The sequence below is a fragment of the Saccopteryx leptura genome, chromosome X, assembly GCF_036850995.1.
Source record: "Saccopteryx leptura isolate mSacLep1 chromosome X, mSacLep1_pri_phased_curated, whole genome shotgun sequence".
NCBI lineage: Eukaryota > Metazoa > Chordata > Mammalia > Chiroptera > Emballonuridae > Saccopteryx > Saccopteryx leptura.
The window spans coordinates 66047770-66075289 of record NC_089516.1 but is presented as its reverse complement, the minus strand read 5'-3'; the positions used below and the strand labels follow the sequence as shown (position 1 = coordinate 66075289).

Here is a 27520-nt window from a genome sequence, read left to right as displayed (position 1 = left end):
CCTAAAATTTAAAACAACCCAAATGTTCATCAATGGATGAATATATAAATAAAATGCAGGATATCCATATACTGGAACATTATTTGGTAATAAAAAGATGAAGTACTGATACATGCTACAACATGAATTAACCTTAAAACATGCTAAGTGAAAGAAGCTAATCATGACAGAATAGTTATTGTATGATTTCACTTATATGAAATGTCTAAAATAGGTAAGTAAATAGAGATAGGAAGTAAATTAGTGGTTGCTAAGCGGGGGTTTGGAAAAATGCGGAGTGATTGGTAATAGGTAGGGAGTTTCATACTGGGGTGATAAAAATTCTTTAATCTTAGATTGTAGCAAAGATTGCATAATTCTGTGAACATACTAAATCCATTAAATTGTACATTTTCTATGTGTAAATTTTATCATGTATGAGTTATATCTAAGTATGTTAAAAGTAAAAATAATAGGATTATACTAGATGACATTTAACGTCTCTTTCATTTCTAAAATCATATAATTACAGAGCACTCATTATGGCTTAGATTCTGACAACTGAAAATGTGCACCTAAGTTCATGGTGACAAAAGGAGGAAACCCAGGAGCCAAAAAGACATAAAACACCAGCAAACAATGCAGATCAATTACTAATGAGAAGGCTCTTATCAGTCACACGTTTTGGGCAGACTGTGGATATAAGAGAGTCACAAAAGAGGCAGGTGTTTCAAGTAGAGGTTACTGCTATAAATGACAGATATTACACGCAGTGGTTAAAATGCTGTTTAGTTATATATCAGTCTTTCCAACCTCACCCATCCCCATATAGCTACCAATCACCATCAGTAATGTTACCTGGTCAAATATATTCTTATGAAAGGCTAATGATATCTGATTTTCTATTAGGTTACATCTCATCATTTTTGTATTTACATATACAAAATGCCTCACTGTGACGCCTGGTGACTATGATACTTACTGACACTGCTTGGTAAGAAAGCACTTTGAAAACATTCTTCTCCACATCAAGCTTCTGCGCAGTCACTTGTGGCTCAATGGAGCTCTTCTCCATTAATTTGGCATACAATAGCTCCAGACTCTGAAAAATAAAACCACAATACTATGTAATAATGAGAATCACCACAACTGTTACTAATAATTGCCACACCTAAAAAAAAAACAGTGCTAACTTACAGCCAGTGCAGCTTCAAAAAATTCATCAGCAGTCACTCCATTTCCAATATCCACCCACCCTTTTCCTGTTTTCATAGTCATCTGAAAGAGAGAAATTAGAAAATATATTTTTTTAAATCACACCTCCTCCAACCTGGTTGAGAAGTGTACTGATGAATAATTTTTTGTCCATATTCAGTAATGTAATTAAAAAAAAAAACAAAAAGGTAACAGCATTTACTAGAGTTCTTTGTTTCGCTTTGAACTATATAAATTTAAAAGAAACAGTCTTAAGAAAAGCAATAATAAAAAATTAATAGACTTGAAAACATATCTTCTAAGGAAATATTAAAGGAGAGCACTGGGATAATTTAGATAGGAAGAGAAAATTCTAAAAAATAAATGCCTCACATACTTAAGGAAGTTATATGATAAACATTAAACTCAAAGTTAACACACCTAAGTTTTAGTTTTTAATTATACCTCTAATAAAATTTTTATTAATCCAACAAATGTTTATTAAGTATGTTTTATATCCCAGGTGCCCTGAAGAAGCTCACATTGTTGTAATCAATAGACATCTAACTAAAGTTGATATATAATATGCACAAATACTGTGGAAGGAAACAAGACTGAATCGCGATGGAGAACTAAGCACACACTACAGCCACCCTTCTACTATAAAACCCTGGAAATGCAGTACTATTATTCTTAGTATAAATTTTATATGATACATATATTCACATATTCATTATATTATGTATATACTTTATAAATATATTATTTCTGGGGATTTATATATATTCTTTATAAAAAAGAAAATATATACATATTTTTCTTATTCAGTAAGAATCATGAAAAATAAAGAGCATTTTAAAGTTGACCTAAATTAATGAGGCCGCTCTGGAAAATAGATGGCAAATGGGATGAGGCAAAAACCATCATCTTAAAAATACACAAAAGTGCCTGACCAGGCGGTGGCACAGTGGATAGAGCATTGGACTGGGACGCGGAGGAACCAAGTTCAAAACCTCGAGGTCACTGGCTTAAGACCAAGGTCAATGGCTTGAATCCAAAGTCACTGGCTTGAGCAAGGTGTTGCTGGCTTGAGCGTGGGATCATAGACATGACCCCATGGTCGCTGACTTGAGTCCAAGGTCACTGGCTTCAAGCCCAAGGTCCCCTCGCTTGAGGAAGGGGTCACTCATTCTGCTGTAGCTCCGTCCCTCCGGTCAAGGCACATATGAGAAAGCAGTTAATGAACAACTAAGGAGACTAAGGAGCTGCAATGAAGAATTGATGCTTCTCATCTCTCTCCCTTCCTGCCTGTCTGTCCCTATCTGTCTGTCTCTCTGTCTCTGTCACACACACACACAAAAATGCACAAAAGTAAAGGTGGAAACATTCTGGATGTGAACAATAGGAGCATCAGGCAGTTGACTTCTCTCCAAGAGGTATCTTCACCCCTCCCACCCAGGAAGAAAACATGACTACAATCACTTAGGCTGGAGAAAAATGGAATTCCAGGTACCTGGCTGAAAACACAGGTCAATTGAAACATCCAGTCCTACCTCTCCATCAGTCATTAGATTCAAGTGATACAGTATTTACAGAAAACTATCAAGTAATCGCAAATCAAATATGAGCAATCACTAAACAATTACCATGAAAAGACATTACACTCAACAAACAGAAGACCACCTAAGGAAATTGTATTAAAAGAACAAACAGATGGAAAACAAAGAGAAATATCATTATTATCTACAGAATTAAATAATAGTCACAATCAACAAAATGTTCCTTTTAAGCTTTCATTCTTTGAATCAAAAAATCCAAAAAAGCAAAAGCTAAAGGTAGCAGAAGTTAGCAGATTAAAGGTAAGGAATGGTAGAGAGAATGATAAATGTTATAATAACTTCAGAGTGCAAAATAAAGACATACACTCTCCAAAACTGATGTAAAGAAATAAAAATTAAAGTATGTTATTTAAAGTTTTAAAAGGTAGCTATCAGATAAATAAAAATACTATAATTAACCAAAAATCAAAGGGGGAGTTTGGGGAGATAAAATTAGAAAATAAGAGATAAATGTTCCCCTGACCAGGCAGTGGCGCAGTGGATAGAGCATCGGACTGGGATGCGGAGGACCCAGGTTCGAGACCCTGAGGTCACCAGCTTGAGTGCGGGCTCATCTGGCTTGAGCAAAAAAGCTCACCAGCTTGGACCCAAGGTCACTGGCTCGAGCAAGGGGTTACTCAGTCTGCTGAAGGCACACAGTCAAGGCACATATGAGAAAGCAATCAATGAACAACTAAGGTGTCGCAACAAAAAACTGATGATTGATGCTTCTCATCTTTCTCCGTTCGTGCTGTCTGTCTGTCCCTATCTGTCCCTCTCTCTGACTCTCTCTCTATCCCTGTTAAAAAAAGAGAGAGAGATAAATGTTCATCTATCATGGCAGAAAAATAGATCATATGTAAGCTAATAAATCAAGATTTAATTAGGAGTGATATATCAGTGTCATGAAAGAGTGAGAACACCTCTTGGTTTCTCCCCTTAAAGTTATGTTAGACAACTATAATTCAACAAAAGATGCCTTGCTCAACACAAACATGCCTGAGGGATCCATGCATTGAGATATCTGAAGGTAGGCATTTCTGAACAATCAGGAGAGGCAGGAAGAGGAGAAGGACAGAGAGAGGAGATGCAGACATAGTCTGGTGTTCATTATGGACAACACAGAAAATAATTATAGGCTAATATCTCTGATGATCATACATGTGAAAATCCTTAACAAAATAGTAGGAAACTGAATACAACAATATATTAAACACATAACATACCATAGTCAAGTGAGATTCATTTCAGGGATATAAGGAAAGTCCAACATAAATAAAGCAATCAATGTGATACACCATACATTAACAAAATAAAAAGTAAAAATCTTATCAGGTCAATAGATTCAGAAAAAGCATTTGCAAAGATGTAGCACCTACTGATGATTAAAATGCTCAATAAAATATGTATGGAAAAAAGTACCTCAACATAATAAAGGTCATATATGACAAACTCAACTAATAGCATACTCAATGGTGAAAAACTGAGATTTTTTTCTCTAAGATCAGAACCAAGACAAGGAAGGATGTCCATTCTCACCACTGTTCTTTAAGAGAGTACTGGAAGTCCTAGCCAGAACAATCATGCAAGAGAAAGAAATAAAAGGCATACTAATTGAGAATGAAAAAGTATGTCACTATTTGTAAATGACATCATTCTAAAAACAAAAAACCCTCAAGACTGCACCAAAAGACTTTTTTTGAGAGAGAGAAACAGAGAGAAAGAAAAAAGAGAGAAGAGAGAGGTGAGAAGCATCAACTCATACTGATTTCACTTTAGTTGTTTATTGATTGCTTCTCGTACGTGCCTTGACCGGGGTGGGGGGGGCTCAAAATGGTCCAGTGACCCCTTGTTCAAGCCAGTGACCATGGGATCATGTCTTGATCCCATGCTCAAGCCAGCGACCTTGGGGTTTCGAATCTGGGTCCTCTGTGTCCCAGTCAGACGCTCTATCCACTGCACCATCACCTGGTCAAGCAGTACTGGGTTAGTTAAGGAAAAAAAAAAAGATACCTTTATTTTTTGGAGACATCTAGCTTTGGGTAAAATGATGTATTTTGGATTTGTTTCAAAATAACCCATGGGGGTTTGCTGTTGAAGAAGATATAGAAGAAAGAAAAGTGATGGTGTGTTGATGACTACTCTAGTTGAATGATGGGTAAATGGGGGAATCACTGTGCTATCTTACCAATTTTGTATATATATTTGAGATTTTCTTTTCTTTTTTTTTTACAGGGACAAAGAGAGAGTCAGAGAGAGGGATAGACAGGGACAGACAGACAGGAACGGAGAGAGATGAGAAGCATCAATCACTAGTTTTTTGTTGCGACACCATAGTTGTTCATTGATTGCTTTCTCATATGTGCCTTGACCGCAGGCCTTCAGCAGACCGAGTAACCCCTTGCTCAAGCCAGCGACCTTGGGTCCAAGCTGCTGAGCTTTTGCTCAAACCAGATGAGCCCGCACTCAAGCTGGCGATCTGGGGGTCTCGAACCTGGGTCCTCCGCATCCCAGTTCAACACTCTATCCACTGCGCCACAGCCTGGTCAGGCTATATTTGAGATTTTCAATAAAATATTCTTCTAAAGCACTGGAAAAATATTTTCCACTGCAAGTACATACTCGCCATAGGGAGCAAAATAGGGAAGAGGGAGAAATGGATCAGAGAACTATTACTTTTTATTACTTTCATTACTTTCCACAAATCCTGAATTATAAATTCAATATTTAGTCCACTGAATCACTATAATAACAACCATAGCACTGCTGAGACCTTTAATTTTAATAGATACAGTTCATAAAAAAAAACATGAATACACTAAACGATATAAACCCTTTCCAGGTTACACTAACTTCAACCATCTTCATGGACTTAGACTATCTCATTGCATCTGCACTAATATAATTAGGACTTACCAAAATCCGTCTCTGAAGAGCTTCTTCTGAAGCAGCTGGGTCTTCATACATAAACAACAACTTGCAAGCAATATGCCGTACTGCAAAACAGTAATTAGATACCCATAAATACAAAACATTCCTTCTCCTTTTATACAAACCTATGAAAAGAGATGTGACATGAAACAAGTAATGTTAGAAATAAGAGTGGGGTTTTTTTGAGTGAGAGAAGAAAGAGCGAGAAACATCATAGTTGCTTCACTTTAGTTATCTACTAATTGCTTCTGATATGTGCCATGACTGGGGGTGGGAGGGCTAAAGCCAGTGACCTCAGTGTTTCGAACCTGGGACCACCGCCAGGAAAAAAAATAAGTTTTAAAGGCTTTTTAAAAAACTTAATTTTCAAAAGTAAATGATCTGCCGGACCTATGGTGGCACAATGGGTAAAGCATCAACCTGGAAACACTGAGGTCACCAGTTCGAAATCCTGAGCTTGCCCAGTCAAGGCACATACAGGAAGCAACTACTATGAGTAGATGCTTACTGTTTCTCTCCCCTCTTTCCCATTCTCCCTCTGTCTCTAAGAGAATAAAATAGTAGTAATCAAATAAAAGAACCTCATGGCGCCTGACCAGGCGGTGGCGCAGTGGATAGAGCATCAACCTGGAAACACTGAGGTCGCCAGTTTGAAACCCTGGGCTTGCCTGGTCAAGGCACATATGGGAATTGATGCTTCCTGCTCCTCCCCTCTGCTCTCTCACTCTCTCTCCTCTCTAAAATGAATAAATAAAAAATACTTTTTTAAAAAGTGGTATTCTAAAAAAAAAGTAAATGATCTAACATACACCAAATGAATCGCTTGCTTAATGCTGTAGTCAGAACTGACACTGAGCCTGACCAGGCAGTTGTGCAGTGGATAAGAGCATTGGACTGGGATGCAAAGGACCCAGGTTTGAAACCTCGAGGTCACTGGCTTAAGCGCGGGCTTATTCGGCTTAAGCACAGGCTCACCACCTTGAGCGCAGGGTCGCTGGCTTGAGCATGGGATCATAGACATGACCCCATGGTCATTAACTTGAAGCCCAAGGTTGCGGGCTTGAGCAAGGGGTCACTGGCTGGGCTGTACCCCCACCTCATGAAGGTACATGAGAAAGCAATCAATGAACAACTAAGATGCCGCAACAAAGAATTGCGGCATCTCTCTCCCTTCCTGTCTGTCTCTCCCTATCTGTTCCTCTCTCTGACTCTCTTGTTGTCTCTGCAGAACTGATACTGAATTTACAAATTTTAATTTCTGCAATTCTTAGGTCCCAAAGACTCACTGAAGATACCTGGTTCCACATGAAGCTCTTGTATGTACTGGCAGCAAAATAATTCTAAGAGGAACTGGAAAGCAGTTAAACAATCTGACAATATTTCTGAACAGAATAGTTGTGGATTTTTCTCCTAAAATTGAAACTTTCTAAATACATTCTTTGTTGTAGATGATATAAAAGTTCTTAAATATAATTTTGAAAATACAGGTATCTTCATGATACATTTCATCCCCCCTGAAAACACTTTGAATAACTATAACCTCCTTATTTGTGGTTTATTTCATCATAAAACATACCCAAGTTTTAAAGGATGACTTCACATATAACCGAACTAGTTGCCTTGATGACAGATCTCAGTTGCTATTCTATCTACACTAAAATCATTTTTTTGACAGAGACAGAGAGAAAGACAGAGAGAGGGACAGATAGGGACAGACAGAAAGGTAGAGAGAGAGATGAGAAGCATCAATTCTCCGTTGCAGCACCTTAGTTGTTTATTGTTTGATTTCTCATAAGTGCCTTGACCAGGGGGCTACAACAGAGTGAGTGTCCCCCTGCTCAAGCCAGCGACCTTGAGCTCAAGCTGGTGAGCTATGCTCAAACCAGATGAGCCCGCACTCAAGCTGGTGACCTTGAGGTTTTGAACCTGGGTCTTCCACAACCCAGTCCAACACTCTATCCACTGTGCCACCGCCTGGTCATACTAAAACCATTTTTAATTAATACTTAATTTAAAAGAGATTTGCCCAACTGAAATTAGAGTAACTGAAGTAGCTACATATTGATTATTTATCATGCGACTGTAAAATTTATTCATCTCTTAACAAAGTTAATTTCTGAAAAAACTTTCTGTAAAATAACTAATAATCATATTTACATTGTCTTGTATTTCCAGTTTTTGAAATGTTTCCTTTACTTTTTCCAAAGTTTACTAATTCCTTAGTATTAATTTTTCCACTGATTTGAGAGAGAGAAGCAATTACTCGTTCCACTTAGTTGTTCCATTTAGCTGTGCATTAATTGGTTGCTTCTCCTATGTGCCCTGATGGGGAATCAAACCCCTGTTGGTGTGTCAAGACAATGCTCTATTCACTGAGCACCCAGCCAGGGGACAATTCTTCAGTATCCTTAAGGACCCTGATCTCTCAATTATTATCCCTCTCCGAAGACACCGTCAGTACTCCCTCTCAATTTACTGCTTTCTATCTTCAAACACATCTATCTCCCTTCCTTGAAAAAGAAACAAAACAACCCTACTATGCTTCAAGCTTCCATCCCGTTTCTCCTCTTCCTTTCACTGTCAAACTTCTTGAATTAAATTGTATAGTTACTACCTCTATTTTCTTGCTACTCACTCATCCCCTTAACCTCTTGCAATGTTTTTGCATCATTACCACTTTGCTAAAACTGCTCTACCATAAATCACCTTCCCTGACTTCACAGCCACGTTTCAGTGATCATAACCTTTCTGAAAAATATTACTTCCTTGACCCCACAGCTTTGAGCAACATCCTTCTGTTGGAAATGTCTTAGTCTAAGAACTTTGTTTCCATCCCCACATTCTTGATTACAGCTGTTTACAGTTATCACCAACAAGCCTTCAGGCCAAAGGCAGAAGACTGCTTCATTATAAAGATGTTTTCTCTGTTGCTGTTGCTCTATCCTTGTCTTCTCACCAGCATGTTCTTGATCTCAGTTATAAACATCTTGGATACATGTCTATTGAATGATTCCTTATATATGCCTTACATTTGCTCCATCAGTGCCCACAGCTTGATATTCTAACTGACTTTAGACAACACAATGTTGTATACTCTGGCATTTGTGAATTTTTTATTTCTCTTGACGCAGCTACGAGTTTATGCTTCTAATCTCTCTCTCTCCCTCCCTCCCTTTCTCTCTCTCTTCTTCTTCTTCTTCGCTGTTTCCCTCACTCTCAAAAAATGCCTGACCACTGGTAGTACAGCTGATAGTGTCCACCTGGGTCACTAAGGTCCCAGGTTCAAAACCCCGAGGTTGCTGGCTTGAGTGTGGGATCCTCTGGCTTGAGCACAGGTTGCTGGCTTCAGCATGAGATCAGCAAGATCCCATCATCACTGGTTTGAGCTAAAAAAACCACTGGCTTGAAGTACAGAGTAGCTGGCTTTAGCAAGAGGTCAATGGCTAAGCTGGAGCCTCCCAGTCAAGGCACATACGAGAATCAATTAACAAACAACTGAAAGTGCCCCAACTATGAGTTGATGCTTCTCATCTCTCTCTCGAAAAAAAGAAAAAAAGAGAGAATTGTTCTCTAAAAACATCGTAGTAGAGGAGTAGACTAATGAGTAAGTATATTATTGACTTTATTAACCACTAATTACCCTATACTTACACTGACATTGTATAGTTCGGTTTATATTCATAAAGAAATACTTAGTAATAAGTTCTATTTGTTGCATACAGATAAAATCCACTTGTATTTACAAAGACAACCACTCCAGACATTCACCTTTTGAGTTGCTGTCTCTACGTATTGTGTATAATTGGGCAATATAATTTCCAAAATTGCATTAACTCACTATCCTTGTTGAAAATCAGTAACTGTGGAACACACTAGACCTTTCCCATTTAGTTCAAGCACTAAAACTTTGCTAGCGAACCATATTTAATGTATCCAAGCAGATGAGTTTGGTTTTTTGTTCTTGTTTGTTCTCACAGGGAAAGAAAAAAAAAACTTCTTTAATTTTTCTCAGTAACTCAGTCCAATGTTCATCAACCAATCTCATGAGGAAATTAATTGTTACAGAGTTTTAAACCTAAATCAGGCATATAGCAATATTTTTCTCTCTATTTTTAATGGAGAGAATAACTAGTATTTGATGATCCTTCAGAATCCAGTTCATCTCTTCTCCAGGGAAGATAATCCATTCCCTCAAGTTCTCATTTTCCCACCCTTTAATCATCTTTGTTGTTCACTATCAGACTATTTCTTTCAGTGATGTCTTAAAACTTTTATTACTATGAACCTAATTTCTGAAGTCATAAAACTGAGGAAGATTTTTTGCTTGAGAAACCACTGTTTATCAATTGTTTTTGCTTACTCTTAAGAAATTTCTATCTAAGAACTGGTCAAAATATTATTTAAACTGCAGGAACACAACACCATGTACAATTAGAATACTCCTCACAATGAGTCACAAAATATATACGTACTTTTAATTTTCCGTTCTTTGCTTATAACCAAGTCAACTCTCCGGGTAGCTGCCCAGTTCCAAAGTTTTACTGCCGTTTCTTCAATCTAGACAATAAAAACATTTTCTTAGCCAGTTAAAATACCATCCATCCCCAATATTTTCTTCCTTAAATGTTTCATGGTTATATGACTATTGTGAGTCATTTACAGGCCTTCCAAAATCTATCTTTCCTCCTCCAAACTTACTCACTCCTACGGTAATTATAACACTGTCCCATGAATACAACTTTTTCATTCTTAATTATGTACCTTTATTCACACTGTTAACTTCACCTGACATACCTCCTCCCATTCTCTACGTAACTCAATTCAGTTCAGTCTCACTAGGATCAACCATGAAGGTTTCAGCAACCACTACAGCTTACATAGATCTCTCTCTTCCCTAAATTCTTATATTCATTGAGTTTCACATAACTTGAGCAATTAATTATGCTATTTTATATCATTTATTCTTTATTTTAGTTGTTATTCTTATTTCCAACTTAGGTTCTTTCATTTTGAAGATTATGTCTCATACGACTCATGCAACACTTACAATACCTGCCAAAATAATATATACCCGAATAATGAAACTTGTTGCTTTATTATTTTTTGTTCTAGAGACTAGACAGCAAAGTTTCTAGTAGCTTCTTTTGGGGTTTATCTTTCTATCAGATGCAAAAATAAACCAAGTCAGGATTAAATGAAGACACACAAAAAAAGTGAATTTGGGAAACGCTGGTTTCTGACAAAGGACCTCTGCAGAAAATACTTGGTCCTCAGTGGTACTATTGCCTGAGACCAATACAACATAGGTCTGACCTAAATCTCTGAGGGTGATATGGTGACTATGATAGAAACTATATACCATTATCTTATAATAAACATATTAGTAAGTATGGAATACTAACTGGGTAAACCAAAAAAATCCTATTTTATGTACAACTAGCTATACCCACCACACGTTGCTGTGGCTCAGTTCTGGTTAAATGGAAAAGAAAAGAGAAAGCGCACGTTTCTTATATGTTTAATTTCACAATGCTTGTGGGTATACAATATTTTTTGTTGTTCCATTGTGCAGATATAGAGATTGTCTGGTTTGCCGACTCTAGAACATGCAACATATAATTTTCCATGTGAGAAGTGATCCGTGTCTAGATCTAAACTGCACAATTCTAAAGACTGGCCTGGAGCTTTGTTGACGGTGATTGCAAATGCCAATCGAATTGGGAACTGCAATCTCTTAAATTGAAATGGCACATCCATTGGAATCATAGGAATGCAAGGAATGAAGACATCTTCACCTTTGAAAGGTTGTGTCAAGATCGTTGCTTCTACGACATTGCTCATTAATATTTTTACTACAAGCCGCATGCCGTTGCAAAGCTTTGGCTGGTTGATATTTCGCAATATAATTGGCATGCCAATTTTCAATTGCAGTACATGCGGTGGCATCCCTGACAGATCAAGTGAATTCAAAAATTCTGTTAGATAATTAACCGCTTCATCTGCTTCCACAACAGTGTCGACAGACTTGTGACTGCCTCGTTGTGAATGTTAGATTGAATAATATTGTTAATTTCGTAGATGTCTTTGTTCTTGGCTGCAATAGCTCATTCACTCAGCCAATTGTGATTCTTATAATTGGTTTGAACATTGGGAAATACTTTTTCAACCAATTCTTTTGATGTCACTAAATTACAGAAGTTATGAGGCAGTGAAATTTGTCCTGAGGTCAGATCAACCGGCACCTTTCCATTCCCAATTTCCAGCAATTGATGTGAGAATATCTCAGCTGATTGATCATTTTGCAGCTGGACACGCACATTTGTAGTTAATTTTAACGTCTTTACATGTCGCCACAAAGTAGAGTATTTCAGGCAAGCATTTATTTCATCCACTGGTGTCGATTGAGGAATTACAGGTAATGTTTGCCTGAAAACAATATTAATGCATTCCCAAATGGTCTGATGTTTCCATGCAAATCTTGCAATGATCGATCAAGAGCCTCAAGCAATTTTTTATGTGCCATTGTGCATTCATCCCAAACAATAAGTTTGCATTTCTGCAATACTTTTCTCATGCCAAATGCTTTGGAAATGTTGCACATGGGAGTTCCAATGAATTGTATGTTCAATGGCAATTTCAAAGCGGAATGAGCGGTTCTTCCACCTAGTAGCAATATCGCAGCTATTCCGGACGACACAAGAGCTAAGGCTATGTCATTTTGGGATCGAATTGCTGACAGAATCAATCTAATTAGGAATGTTTTACCAGTTCCTCCTGGCGCATCTAAGAAGATAATTTCTCCAACCCTGTTATTGACAGTCTGCATTATTTGATCATAAATGCCTTTTTGCTCAGGCGTTAGCTTAGGAATATTTGATTGCACATACGACAAAAGATCACCCGTGTTGTAATTTTGTTCACTACACAATTCTACATCCAACAAAGCAGCAGCAGATCAATTCAGTGATGGCATTCCCAATTGATTGAGAACTTTGTTCGTGATTTCTAAGCACAAATCTTCAATCATTATCAACACTTCATTGTAGATTTTTGCTGTGAAATCCATGTTCATATTTGAATTTTCGACAGAAAATATCTTCAGCCATGTGCAATTTATATTTCTCCCATAACATTGAAATGGAATCGTAAAATACTTAGTATAGCGTGTGTTGTTTTTACGTCCAACAGATGGTGCTGTTTTTCAAAAAAGCATGTTTCTACCTTGGTCACAGGTGTGACATCTATATAATAGTAGGTATATAAAAACATAAAAATGCACATATTCGAATGCAATGTTGTGTCAAAATTTCAAAGCAATCGGTGAAGAACTTTCAGAGATTTAAGATTTTGAACAAACAAACATTTACATTTTTATGTATATAGATGAAGGCACACAATTGTTTTAGTTTCACTTTCTCCAGTGCCACTTTACTTACTTATAGTTGCACATTTTTCTGATGAGCTTCCCTTTGAACAGATTATTTATTTAGCCTTACTGTCATTTCATTATTCTGGGGCTAATTCTCATGCTCATCTCCATTTCTCTCACATAGTAAACCCATGCCACAGCTGACCTAGCTTCCCTTTGAACAGATTATTTATTTAGCCTTACTGTCATTTCACTAACTATTCTGGGGCTAATTCTCATGCTCATCTCCATTTCTCTCACATAGTAAACCTATGCCACAGCTGACCTAACAATGAGTTTCACATGAAGTATTACTTGATTTGTTTCATCAAAAACACATGGACTTAATATTTGACTCCATATTTCCCAGAGGAACAAATTGCATTTAGGGGGGAAAGTAAACATCTAAAGTAAAGAAGCTGCCATTTTTGGTATTTTGGGAAGAAATTGGGACACATGTTAAAAAAAAAGACCAAAAAATATTTATCTTTTGACACAGTAATTGCTTTTCTGAGATTTTGTCCTACAAATGTAATCCAAATGTAATCCACATATTATTTACAACAGTGAAAAATTAGGAACAATATAAATATCCAATATTAAATAAACACATAGATGGATTATGATAAATATACTACATGGACTATTATTCAGTCATATAAAATAATAATCATGCAGCCTGTAAGAAATACATAAATTCCTAAAACATACACTCTTCCAAGGCTGATCAGGAAGAAAGAAAACCTGAACAGACCAATAACTTAACTAAATGTTAATGAAATAGAATCAATCATCAAAAACCCCTCCTAATAACAACAACCAAAAATAAACCTGGACCAGACAAAAACACTACAAAAAAATTATAGGCCAATATATCTGATAAACATAGATGTAAAAATCCTCAACAAAGTATTAGCAAACTGAATCCAGCAATACACTAGAAAGATCATACACCGTGATCAAGTATATTTTAACAAATATACTTGGTTTAACATCCAAAAATCAATTAATAGGATACATCACATATAAAATGCAAGATAAAAGTCATATAAGCATAGCGATAGATGCAGAAGAAGCATTTGACAAAATCCCGCATCCATTTATGATAAAAAAAAAAAACTCTCAGTAAAGTGGGCACAGAGGGAACAAACATACTTCAACATAATAAAAGCCATACATGACAAACCTACAGCTAAGCACATATTCAATGGTAAAAAAACAGAAGCATTTTCGTTAATATAAGGTCTACCGGAAAGTTCTGTCCATTTCTATCACAAGTTTCGACACGTAAGTGCATGTTTATTTGGCGCATGTGTGCCTCTCTATTTTTATCACTTAATGTATACATACTGACATAGCAAATTAACTAAAACAAAGTTGATTCACGTTAGTCTTATGTGTGAAGCCATAGTGTACCCATGGCTACTGATAAAGTTCATTTACGCCACTATAATTTTTACGAATTTCAACAAGGAAGAAATGCTACAGAAGCATGTCTGTCGCATCCACCATATTCCCAGGACTTAGCACCCTCCGACTATCATTTGTTTTTTGTCCTTACAAAATTTTTTGAAGGGCAAAAAATTCAAAAATGAAGAAGATATCAAACAAGCACTGGTTCAATTTTTCGCATCAAAAGATAAAACATTTTTCAAAAATGGGATATACCAATTGCCCTCACGCTGGCAAGAAATCATTAATAATAATGGCAATTATATTATTTAATAAAGTTTATTGACAGTAAGAAAAATTTGTATTTTTTTAAATTCCAAAAACGGAAAGAACTTTCTGGTAGACCTTATATTAGGAATAAGACAAGTATGTCCACTTCCAACATACTATGTTTTTATTCAACATAGTATTAGAAGTCCTTGCCACAGAAATCAGAAAAGAAAAAATAAAAGTCATCCAAATTGGAAAAGAAGAAGTAAAAACTTCCATTATTTGTAGATGATATGATACTATATAGAGAGAACCCTAAAGATTCCACCAAAAAATTACTGGAACTAATAAATTCAGTAAGGTAATAGAATACAAAATATTCAGAAATCAGTTGCATTTTTAAACACCAATAACAAACTATCAAAAACAGAAATTACAAAAATAAGCCCACTTATAATTGCATCAAAAAGAATAAAATATCCAGGAAGAAATTTACCCAAGGACAGAAAGGTCTATATTCAGAAAACTAGAAGACTTTCAAGAAAGAAACCAAAGAACATACAAATAAATGGACGGATATACCATGCTCATAGATAAGAAGAATTGACATCATTAGAATGTCCACACTATCCAAAGCAGAGTGAAATATGTCAGACACAAAAAGACAAATACTGTATAATTCCACTTCTATGAGGTACCAAGAGTAGTCAAATTTATATAGAGAGAAAGTAGAATGGTGTTTACCAGGGGCTGAGGGAGGGAGAATAAAGAGTTGTAGTGTAATGAATATAGAATTTCAATTTTGCAAAATAAACAATTTAACAGATTGGTTGCACAACAATATGAATGTATTTAACATTTAATCTTGACATTTAAAAAGTTAAAATGGTAAATTTCATGTTTCATATTTAAAAAGTTAAAATGGTGTGTGTATATATATAATGTTTTGCCACAATTAAAAACAAAACATTAAGATGACAATAATAAAAGTGACAGATAATAACAAGTATTGGTGAGGATGTGGAAGAATTGGATCCTTCATACAATGTAGTTGGAAATATAAAATGGTGCAGTCACTTTGGAAAACAAGTTGGCAGTTCCTGAAAAGTTTAAACAATCACCATATGACTCAGAAATTCCACTCCTAGACATATAACTAAGAGAAATAAAAACATAATAACCTGTACATGAACTTCATAGCAGTGTTATTCATAATAGCCAAAAGATTAAACTCAAGTGTTCCTTAACAGATTAATGGATGCACAAAAGGGTGTGTGTGTGTGTGTGTGTGTGTATCTCCAAAGAATAAAATATTTGGCCATGAAAAATAATGAAATACAGAATGTAAACAGTAATTGAAAAATTAAAATTAAAAAAGTAATCAAATATAGATGCATGCTATAACTTTGAAGAATCTTGAAAATATTATAGTAAGTGAAAGAATTCAGTCATAAAAGACCACATATTACTACTTCATTTATAGGAAATGTCCAGAATAGACAAACCCATAGAGACACAAAGTAGATTAGAGGTTGTCTAGTGCTGGGAAGGGGAGGAAATTGAAAGTGTCTCTGAATGGATGTAAGATTCTGTTGGGGATGATGAAATGGTGGGTACACAACTGTGTGAAATACCAAAAATTGTACACTTGAAATGGGTCGATTATATGGTTTATGATTACATTTAAATAAAGCTATTATATGTAAAAAAGACAGAGATTTACAATAAATTCTACTCTCACCTTTCCATATGTGCAGTCACCAAAATGGAAGGATTAGCCCAAAGTAAACATTCCCAGAATGTTTCAAAAGCTCAAGGCAATTTCCAAATTAAATAAGACCCTCATTTAAACACCAGGAAAAACAGGACCCAACACACACCCCTGGAGGGTTATATTCAACTGAGTTGCCCACTACCAAGGAGTTCTACTTACTTGGGTGCAGAGGTAAGGAAAGAGAACTATTATTTAGCAACTAAATGCTATGTGGCCAGGACCTTAAATATGTTATTTTATTAATTATTCACAACACTGGGAGGTGGGTTTTATTATTCTGTTAACAGATGAGAAAACTGAAGCCTAGAGAGGTTAAACAGTAAATATTAAACTTGAGCACATACTTTTCCATTGTTTTTTTAAGCAGTTTAATTTTCTTTCTTTCTTTATTTTGTGACAGAGAGAGGGACAGACAGGAAAGGAGATGAGAAGCATCAATTCTTTGTTGCGGCACCTTAGTTGTTCGTTGATTGCTGTCCCACATGTGCCTTGACCAGGGGGCTACAGCAGATTGAGTGACCCCTTGCTCAAGCCAGCAACCTGGGCTCAAGCTAGTGAGCCTTGCTCAAACCAGATGAGCCTACACTCAAGATGGCGACCTCGGGGTCTTGAACCTGGGTCCTCCGCATACCAGTCTGATGCTCTATCCACTGCGCCACTGCCCGGACAGGATCCATTGGTTTTTAAAACTATTTTCCCTTAATGCAACAGTAGGCTTGAAAATCTGAAAATAGATTTCTATGTATTTAGCCATGGTTAATCATTTTTACTTATACATTAATTTAAATGATCAGTCATCAAAATTATCCAACAAAATTGTTTTTATACCAACCTTAGCATTTTCCATATCAGCCATAGATTCTCTGTTGATATTTGCCATGTCCGTGAAGAGTCTGTCAATTGCTGCCGGTATGTTAGGTATGTGAAGTGAACCGTCTAATCCAATCAGTTTTACAATAATTTCTGAGGTAACAATAAATGATAAAAAGTGCTGTTAATTATCACCACTGGATAAAAGTAGCAACTCATTTTGAAATCTATCCCTAGATATTTAGTCAAGTGAATATACCATGAAGAAACTTTGAATGATCCTTAGAGTAAAACCAAACTAGAGAAAAAGTTTATTTTAGATAGAGTACAATTTTCAAATAAAATTTATTTTCCTTGGCAGTCATTTGTTTATAACAATCACTGCTCTCATTCTCAGAAAGTAAATGCGCTGACTTCAAAACTAGTAATGTTATTATACGTCATCTTAAAACTACAAAATAGAAATTAATAATGTCTTCAAAACTGGAAAATGTAGGCCCTGGCCGGTTGGCTCAGCGGTAGAGCATCGGCCTGGCGTGCGGGGGACCCGGGTTCGATTCCCGGCCAGGGCACATAGGAGTAGCGCCCATTTGCTTCTCCACCCCCCCCCCTCCTTCCTCTCTGTCTCTCTCTTCCCCTCCCGCAGCCAAGGCTCCATTGGAGCAAGGATGGCCTGGGCGCTGGGGATGGCTCCTTGGCCTCTGCCCCAGGTGCTGGAGTGGCTCTGGTCGCGGCACAGCGATGCCCGAGAGGGGCAGAGCATCGCCCCCTGGTGGGCAGAGCATCGCCCCTGGTGGGCATGCCGGGTGGATCCCGGTCGGGTGCATGCGGGAGTCTGTCTGACTGTCTCTCCCCGTTTCCAGCTTCAGAAAAATACCAAAAAACAAAAACAAAAACAAAAAAAACCTGGAAAATGTAGAAATTCTGAAGGGAGACTTGGATACATGTCCTGTAAAACTGAAATACTTATTTTTAAGCATTAGACAGACGTAGCTAACATATCCTGTCTATGAAGTCTAAGTCTGGACCTTACTTAGTGAGAAAAGAAATGCCATGCCCAGTTACATGAGACAGTTACAGCATCTGCACAAATGAAGCCACAATTTTCTAAACAGTTTAAGCTCCTGATTTCATACAGCTGAACCTAGGACACAAAATTCCTTAAAGCCAAGCATAATACAGGATCATAATCGATGCCTTTCATGTTACCAAAATTGAGGTTTTTCCAAACTCAAGTAAGAGAAGTCTTCATAACCTAGATGACTGTAGTTTTTTAGTTTTTTTTTTTTTTACAGAGACAGAGAGTCAGAGAGATAGAGAGATAGGGACAGACAGGAATGGAGAAAGATGAGAAGCATCAATCAGTTTTTTGTTGCAACCCCTTAGTTGTTCCTTGATTGCTTTCTCCCTTTTCTTTTTTACAGAGACAGAGAGAGTCAGAGAGAGGGATAGACAGGGACAGACAGACAGAAACAGAGAAATGAGAAGCATCAATCATTAGTTTTTCATTGTGCATTGCAACACCTTAGTTGTTCATTGATTGCTTTCTCATACGTGCCTTGACCGCGGGCCTTCAGCAGAGCGAGTAATCCCTTGCTCGAGCCAGCAACTTTGGGTCCAAGCTGGTGAGCTTTTGCTCAAACCAGATGAGCCTGTGCTCAAGCTGGCGACCTCAGGATCTCGAACCTGGGTCTTCAGCATCCCAATCTGACACTCTATCCACTGCGCCACTGCCTGGTCAGGCTAAATAGTTTTGAGCATCAACTAGAAAAATGTTTTAATATACATAAAGTACTATAAGAGCACCTTCTGAAAAATATTTTAAGCTGCTATTTAACTTGCTACAATTAACAATAAATCTGCTTAAGTGAAAAGTTTTCAGTTAAACATAAAAAAGTCACATAAAGACTTCATAAGCAAATAATGTTCAAATATATTCAAAAATTCTTTACACTTCATGGAATCTTTAGTACCCACTGCATGAGCAGTGACATTAGGGAAAATATACCATAAATACTTTGTACATTTTAGGTGATAAGATATATACAATATGGAATACTCCTCAGCTGCAATAAAAGGTGAAATACTGCCATTTGAGACAACATGAATAGGTTCTGAGAGTGTCAAGCTAAGCAAAATAAGTCAAATGGAAAAGGACAAGGATCATATGATTTCACTAATACATGGGATATAAACAGAAAGTACCAAGTGAATAAATGAAAAAACTTATAGATACAGACAAAAGTATGGTGGTTACCAGAGAAGTAGAATAGGGGGAGGATGAAAACAGCCAAGGAGGCCAAGTATATGGTGACAGAGGAGACTATACTTTGGGTGGTGGGTGCACAGTGCAATATACACATGAAATACTACAAAACTATATACTTGAAACTATATACTTGAAATTTAAATAATATACTAATCAATGTCACTCCAATAAATTTAATTAAAAATGAAATGTGGCCTGACCAGGTGGTGGCACACTGGGTAGTGTCGATCTGGGATGCTGAGGACCCAGGTTCAAAACCCCGAGGTCGCTGGCTTGAGCATGGGATCATAGACTTAGCCCCATGGTCACTGGCTTGAGCCACAGGTCACTGGCTCGGCTGGAGTCCCTCCCCCAAGGCACATGTGAGAAAGCAATCAGTGAACAACTAAAGAGCCACAACTACAAATTAACAATTTTCATCTCTCTTTTCCTGTCTCTCTCTCCCTTGCTTACTCACTAAAAATAATAAATAAATAAATAAAATGAAATGTAATATAGTAAATATAAATAATAGAATATTATTCAGCCATAAAAAGGAATGAAATTTTGCCATTTGTGATGACATAGTGGACCCTGAGGGAATTATGCTAAGTGAAATGAGTCAGAAAAAGACAAATATCATATAATCTCACTTACATGTACAATCTTTTTTTTTTTTTTTTTTTTTTTACAGGGACAGAGAGAGAGTCAGAGAGAGGGATAGACAGGGACAGACACACAGGAATGGAGAGAGATGAAAGGCATCAATCATTAGTTTTTCGTTGTGCACTACGACATCTTAGTTGTTCATTGACTGCTTTCTCATATGTGCTTTGACCGCAGGCCTTCAGCAGACCGAGTAACCCCTTGCTCGAGCCAGCGACCTTGGGTCCAAGCTGGTGAGCTTTTGCTCATACCAGATGAGCCCGCGCTCAAGCTGGCGACCTCAGGGTCTCGAACCTGGGTCCTTGGCATCCCAATCTGATGCTCTATCCATTTTGCCACTGCCTGGTCAGGCAAAACTTAAGTCATTTTTAAAAATATATATATAAATGAATATTCATAGCAACTTTATTCATGATACCCAAAGATGTCCATCAACTGATAAATGGATAAATTATGATATGTTCATTCAGTGGAATGCTACTAAGCAATAAAAAGGAATTAGCTACTCTTATGTAAAAATATAGATGAACCTCAAAATAACTATGCTTAGCGAAAGACACCATAGAAAAAAGAGTACATACTGTATTGTTTCATTTATAAACTCATCTACAGGGATAGAAATCAGAACAGTAAGTAAATGCCTGGGGGAGAGTTTAAAGGGTAGGTTGACCACAAAGGGGCCTGACGGAATCTTCTGAGATGAGAATGTTCTATTTCTTGATCAGAATCGTGGTTACACGGGTTACATTTGCCCCCCACCCTAAAAAATGTATCAACCTGTACACTTAATAAGTGTCTATTTCATTATATGTGTAAATTATACTTAAATACAGTTGATTTCTAAGAAAAGAAAAAGGACAGAGAAGAAAAGAAAAAAGTACAATAAATCTGAAATCCTTAGAGCAGGGGTCCCCAAACTATGGCCCGCGGGCCACATGCGGCCCCCGAGGCCATTTATCCGGCCCCCACCGCACTTCTGAAAGGGGCACCTGTTTCATTGGTGGTCAGTGAGAGGAGCATAGTTCCCATTGAAATACTGGTCAGTTTGTTGATTTAAATTTACTTGTCCTTTATTTTAAATATTGTATTTGTTCCCGTTTTGTTTTTTTACTTAAAAATAAGATATGTGCAGTGTGCATAGGGATTTGTTCATAGTTTTTTTTTTATACTCCGGCCCTCCAATGGTCTGAGGGACATAGAACTGGTCCCCTATGTAAAAAGTTTGGGGACCCCTGCCTTAGAGGCTGTAGGTCAGGAGCCGGATAGCATAGTGTGGTATCAAACTTTGTTCAACAATAAGAAGGCAGCCTCCAAGGTGAACAATGTGTCTCCTGTGCCCGCCTTCACCCATTTTCCTCACCTCTCCACCAAAAATCCTGTAACTATGTGAGGTAACGGATGTGCTAATTAATTAACCTTTTTGTGGTAATCATTTTACAATATATACATATATAAAATCACTACACTGTATACCTTAAACTTACACAATGTTAATGTCAATTTTATCTCAATAAAGCTAAAAAGGAAGTAAACAGGAAAGTTGGTAACAGAAGTACATATACAGAGAGCCCCAAGAGACTTCCAAAGAGATGAACCCAAGTTTTAAATCTGGGGATAAAGCCAAGTATAGAGTAAGACAGGTGCCATACTTTGGAAACAAGAGCAAGTCAGGCAGGCTGAAAAACATACTCAAACATGCTATTTAATGGTTTGATGCCAATGTGAAGTGAGGTTTCAAATGGCATAACAGTCTATCCTTGGCCCTGTTCTATTTAACAATCTTATTAATGATTTAGATGAAGCTGACAGAGATAACAAATTAGATGATATAACCATGAACAAAAATTAAATCTCTAGTTGCCACAATGGGATTAATGTAAGAAAAAAATTATAGTCCTGCATTAAGTCTTCAAAAGTAACAGCTCCAATATATGACAGGCAAAATGTAGCTCAACAGTAGGATTTTTGTTTTGTTTTGTTTTGTATTTTTCTGAAGTTGGAAGCGGGGAGGCAGTCAGACAGACTCCCGCATGCCCACCAGGGGGCGACGCTCTGCCGCAATCAGAGCCATTCCAGCGCCTGAGGCAGAGGCCACAGAGTCATCCTCAGCACCCGGCAAACGCTGCTCCAATGGAGCCTCGGCTGCGGGAGGGGAAGAGAGAGACAGAGAGGAAGGAGAGGGGGAGGGGTGGAGAAGCAGATGGGCGCTTCTCCTGTGTGCCCTGGCAGGGAATCAAACCCGGGACTCCTGCACGCCAGGCCGACGCTCTTTCACTGAGCCAACCGGCCAGGGCTCTCATCTTTCTCTATTCCTCTCTGTCTTTCACAAAGAGAGAGTGTGTGTGAGAGAGAGAGAGAGAGAGAGAGAGAAAGAGAGAAAGAGAGAAAGAAGATATGCACCCCTATGTTACTGCAGCATTATTTATAATAGCCAAGCAGCCCAAGTGCCCATCAGTAGATGAGTGGCTAAAAAAGCTGTGGTACATTTACACAATGAAATACTACGTGATTTAAAAAGGAAGGAAATCTTACTTTTTGCAGCAGTTGGATAGGCCTGGAGAGTATTATGCTAAGTGAAATAAGTCAGTCAGAGAAAGAAAAGTATCCAATGATCTCACTCACATGTGTAATCTAATGAACACAATGAACTAACAGCAAAATAGAGACAGACTCATATAGAGAGAGCAGGCTAACAACTGTCACAGGGATGGGGGAGAGGGGCACTAGGCAAGGCATATGGAGAAACAGAGCAAAAAAACACAAAAGGAAAAGAAAGAATAACTCACAGACACAGACAGCAGTGTGGCGATTATCAGTGGGTGGGGGGTGTAGAGGAGGGTACAGGGGAGATAAATGATGATGGACAAAGACCTGACTTAAAGGTGATGAACACACCTTAAGTTTGTACAGATGATACATTGTAGAAGTGTGCACCTAAAACCTACACTATTTTTGTTAACCAATATCACCAAAAAATTCAATAAAAAGGAAATAAATAAATAAATATGACAAGCATTAATAAACATTGACCTAAACTTTTAAAAAATAACTCTATAGACAACCTGGTTACAACATAGTTCCTTATTATATGAATGTGAATATAAACATATCACAGGTCTAATCATATCCCAAGAAAAAACAGAAATATAAATTCTCCCATAGATGGCCCAGCTGAGGAATTTGGTGTCCAGTTCAACCAAACTGCTTTCATATATTAAGAATCCCCATAAATAAAATATTCTATATGGATTACCAATTTTCAAAAGAATAAAAATACTATACAATAAAATGCACTTAAACGTAAAACTACACAGAATATAATTTGTTTTTCACTTATGATTATTGAAACGCCCTTCAGGATCTTTCAGTAATTCTTAATATACTTTTAATTCAGTCAATTTCTATTTCAGATGAAATAAATCAATGTTATCTCACATGTCATAAAAACCCTGAGAAAACAAGCTATGAATTTTGAATTATGTTTCCCTACACTAGCTTATAAGACAGTTCCAGTGTCTTAGACATCCACATTGTTTTTCTGGTACATCAATGAGAAAATATGGAGCTATGGATACTCTAAATAAAGAGATAAAATTTGGAAACAAAATACGTTCAGATCTTAGATTAAGCAGCAGTTTGAAATTTTTCTTTACCATCACATAAAGCTATATACCTTTAAAGTCCATGAAATGAAAATCAGCATTGTCCATTTTTAAATCTGTGGCTCAGGCCTATGAAATAAAAATATATTTTAATATTCTGTCCTTTACAACAACTGTTTCTCAATAAATTTCTCTTCAGTCAAAATTTTCCAGTTACTTGCTATTCAAAGGAGAAAATTCTGAGGAAATTTTAAAACTCAGAAAAAGTAATTAACGAGGAGTGGGAACAGGCTGTCTCGCGACCTGAGCATAGCCTGAAGGACATTTTTTTTTTTTGTATTTTTCTGAAGCTGGAAACCGGGAGACAGACAGACAGACTCCCGCATGCGACCAGGATCCAACCCGCATGCCCACCAGGGGGCGATGCTCCGCCCATCCGAGGCTTCGCTCTGTTGCGACCAGAGCCACTCTAGCGCCTGAGGCAGAAACCATAGAGCCATCCTCAGCGCCCGGGGCCATCTTTGCTCCAATGGAGCCTTGGCTGCGGGAGGGGAAGAGGGAGACGGAGAGGAAGGAGAGGGGAGGGGTGGAGAAGCAGATGGGCGCTTCTCCTGTGTGCCCTGGCCGGGAATCAAACCCGGGACTCCTGCACGCCAGGCCGAAGCTCTACCACTGAGCCAACCGGCCAGGGCCGAGGACATTTTTATCACATCTTTTATTACCATAATCTGCCTGGCAAAGTGGAAAACAGGGGCTTGGCGTACACTGTGATTGGTCTGGTTGGTGATCATTGCCTCCTTCCAATTGGTTCAAAATCTTCAGCCCAACACTGAATGCTATCCTCCCCTCCCCCACCCCTACCCACAGCCGCCATCTCAGAAGCATCTCGTGCCATCAGCTTCCCGCCCTTCCCCAAAGATGGCTGTAGAACCCCAACAAAATTTAAGTTCTTCACATCCAAACTACCATTACTGAATGTACCATTACCATTACATTCAGTGGCTCCAAAAAGCTCCCCATGTTTTACCCAAATAAAAAAACCCTACCTCAGCCTATCTTCCTTCATCTCTAAGTCACCAACAGCCGCTCCGGAGTTCAAAAACATTACCTCAGGAGACTCTAAAAAGCGTTGACATAATGGGAACATCTTCTTGCTAGTTGTAAACCACACAACCAACCCTTAAATGACACTTCTCTACCCTTCCTACCTATTAAATCACTCACCACAGCCCGAGCCGCCACTGACGCGTGGTTGCCACCGACTTCGTCCACAGCGCCAACCAAAATGCCTTCTCCTCAAAATGTCCACTGAGCATATCCACACGTAGACGTGTTGACGCACTGACGTTTGGAAAGCTCCTCCCCACGCAGTGATGTCAATCAAAGGCCACTCCCATTTGGCCTTTACATTGCCCTGCAAAGAGAAAACATTAGGATGCAGTGCAGAAAGCCAGGATGTGAGTCACTAACAGTAGGAAAGTATGGTGCTTACTACAATTACTGAGAGAAAAATCTCACGGTCAGGGTAATAGGAAAGATGAAGACAGACCTTCAAGGAAGAAGGGATAGAGGGAGGGGAAAAAGGAAGGAGGAAGAGGAAATAAACAAGGTTGCTTACTAGTTATTTTAAGAGTAGCAGAGTTCAGAAATACCAGAAGTTACCCTGGCTGGATAGCTTGGTTGGTTAGAGCGTTGTCCCCAAACACAGAGGTTGCCAGTTCCATCTGCAGTCAGGGCACATACAGCAGATTGATGCTCCTCTCTCTCTCTCTCTCTCTCTCTCTCTCTCTCTCTCTCTTTCTCTCTCTCTCTCCCTTCTCTCTCTAAAATAAATAAATAAAAATTTAAAGGAAAAAAAGAAATATCAGAAGTTGAGGAGACAGAAAAAAGAACCCTTTAGCTGCAAGACTGTGCTGCCCCGCCCTTATCAAAGCTAAAAGAAACTAATGACTCCCTGACAAGCTCACAATAAAGGCAGAAGTCTCACGCATCTCCAAACAAATGTTTTTAGGGATGGGACTGGTATAAGTAAACATGATTGCAGCTAAAATCTGTGGGTGACCAAGGAATTAACCTATACTGAAATCTCCATACAGAGACAACAGTGTTAAGGCACGATGCCTCCAAATTTGGAATACAACCCAAAATCAAAACATGACAAGCTTCCCAGTTCTTCCCTCGCTTAACTCCTTTAAGCCTTGTGCACCTCAGTCAAGCCATACGTGAAGCTGGCTAACAAGATGAAGAAGAGAGATTGTAACTTCAATTTTGAGACCTAACAGAATTCCCTCCTCACCCTGACAGTCTCGGAGTTCGTCTCTATATATCATGGAAAATATGAGTTTTTTAAACACAATTTTTTTCCTTCTTCAACAATTTTTACACCTAGATCACATAGTACAGTAAAAAAAAAGGAAAACAGAGAAAATACTATTAATTCCTCTTCTTTTTTTTTTTTTTTTTTTTTTTTTTTTTTTTTTTTTTTGCATCCTGCAATTTGGTATTTGTTTCACAAGCTTAGATTGCTAAATTAGGGGAAGAAGTGGTGCAAAGAGGCAATAGAGCATCCCATAGTTGATTAACTCTTCATGCACCACACATATTGTGTGATCTGGTGCTAGCAAGAGTATCAGCAACTCCATTTCCTCACCTGTAAATGGAAATAAAAGTAGTTCTAGGCTTCTGGTTCAATGGAATAGTGCACATAAAGCATCTAGAACAGTGGCTGATGTACGGTAGATACTTAACAAATGTTAGTTCCCATTATCATTTACTGGTTGGCAGATCCAGGGACCCCAACTTCCATCATGCCACCTTGGCCCCTGGCTCTACTATAACTTCTTTGTTCATGGGTGAACAGATGAATGAACAGAGCAGTAATTAAACATCAGCTCACAAGCCTACAGTGATCCTTTCATGTATATTTTAGAGTTCTTAGTAATTAATATCTCTAGTAGAATGCATATTATATTATCCAAGATTATATAAGGCAGACAGGAATCAAATGACTCTATTGGTTAATACGGATTGTAAATATGACCCCAAAATCAGGGTTACTGAGCTGACACCACTACATTGAAAAGGCCAGTGAATAATGGCAAATGTGCAGAAAGGGTGAAAACCCTAATGTTGTATGGGTATCCCCAGTGTTGTTTTTTGTCTGGATGGCTTCCTTAGACATTACAAGTAAGTGAGAATAAAAGAGATAAAAAAAAAAAAAAAAAAAAAAAAGGAAGTAAAAGGGGACAGAAGATGAAAGACGATAATAAAAGAAACAGGTGCATATTGAGGAGGATATGCAAGAACAACTAGTTCAATGTCATTAAGTGGCATCCAACACGCTGGAGATTATTTTTCCTTATCACAACATGAACTACAAATTTTCTGTTCTTATCCTTTAACAAATTGATGCAGAAATGGTGAAATACACAGCATGTAAGAAGGGTGAACAGCTTGTACTCTAATGAGGGCTTATTAAGACTCTCATTAATAGAATAGATTAAAAGAGAGTAAGCAACCAAGAATGAAAATTAGTTTATAAGGTAGCATTACACCTTGTTAAAAGAAGAAAAACACTTTCAGAATAAATATACAATTATAGTCAGGAAAATTTTAAAAATGAAAGTAACAATGGAGTAAGGGAGAAGG

The 27520-nt window shown here is 37.7% G+C and overlaps 1 protein-coding gene across 1 annotated transcript in view; it reads right to left on the bottom strand.

Annotated features, from left to right (window-relative positions):
- The window catches only part of TEX11 (testis expressed 11), a 169724-nt gene extending 145744 nt beyond the window's left edge, over positions 1–23980 (bottom strand). The window contains exons 1-6 of the mRNA XM_066357816.1: positions 23944–23980; positions 17379–17509; positions 10175–10259; positions 5688–5767; positions 1177–1257; positions 962–1081 (exon numbers count right to left, since the gene is read on the bottom strand). Coding sequence (XP_066213913.1) covers positions 962–1081; positions 1177–1257; positions 5688–5767; positions 10175–10259; positions 17379–17509; positions 23944–23980 — 534 coding nt within the window. The remainder of the gene's footprint in view (positions 1–961; positions 1082–1176; positions 1258–5687; positions 5768–10174; positions 10260–17378; positions 17510–23943) is intronic.
- Between the last annotated feature and the right edge of the window lie 3540 nt (positions 23981–27520).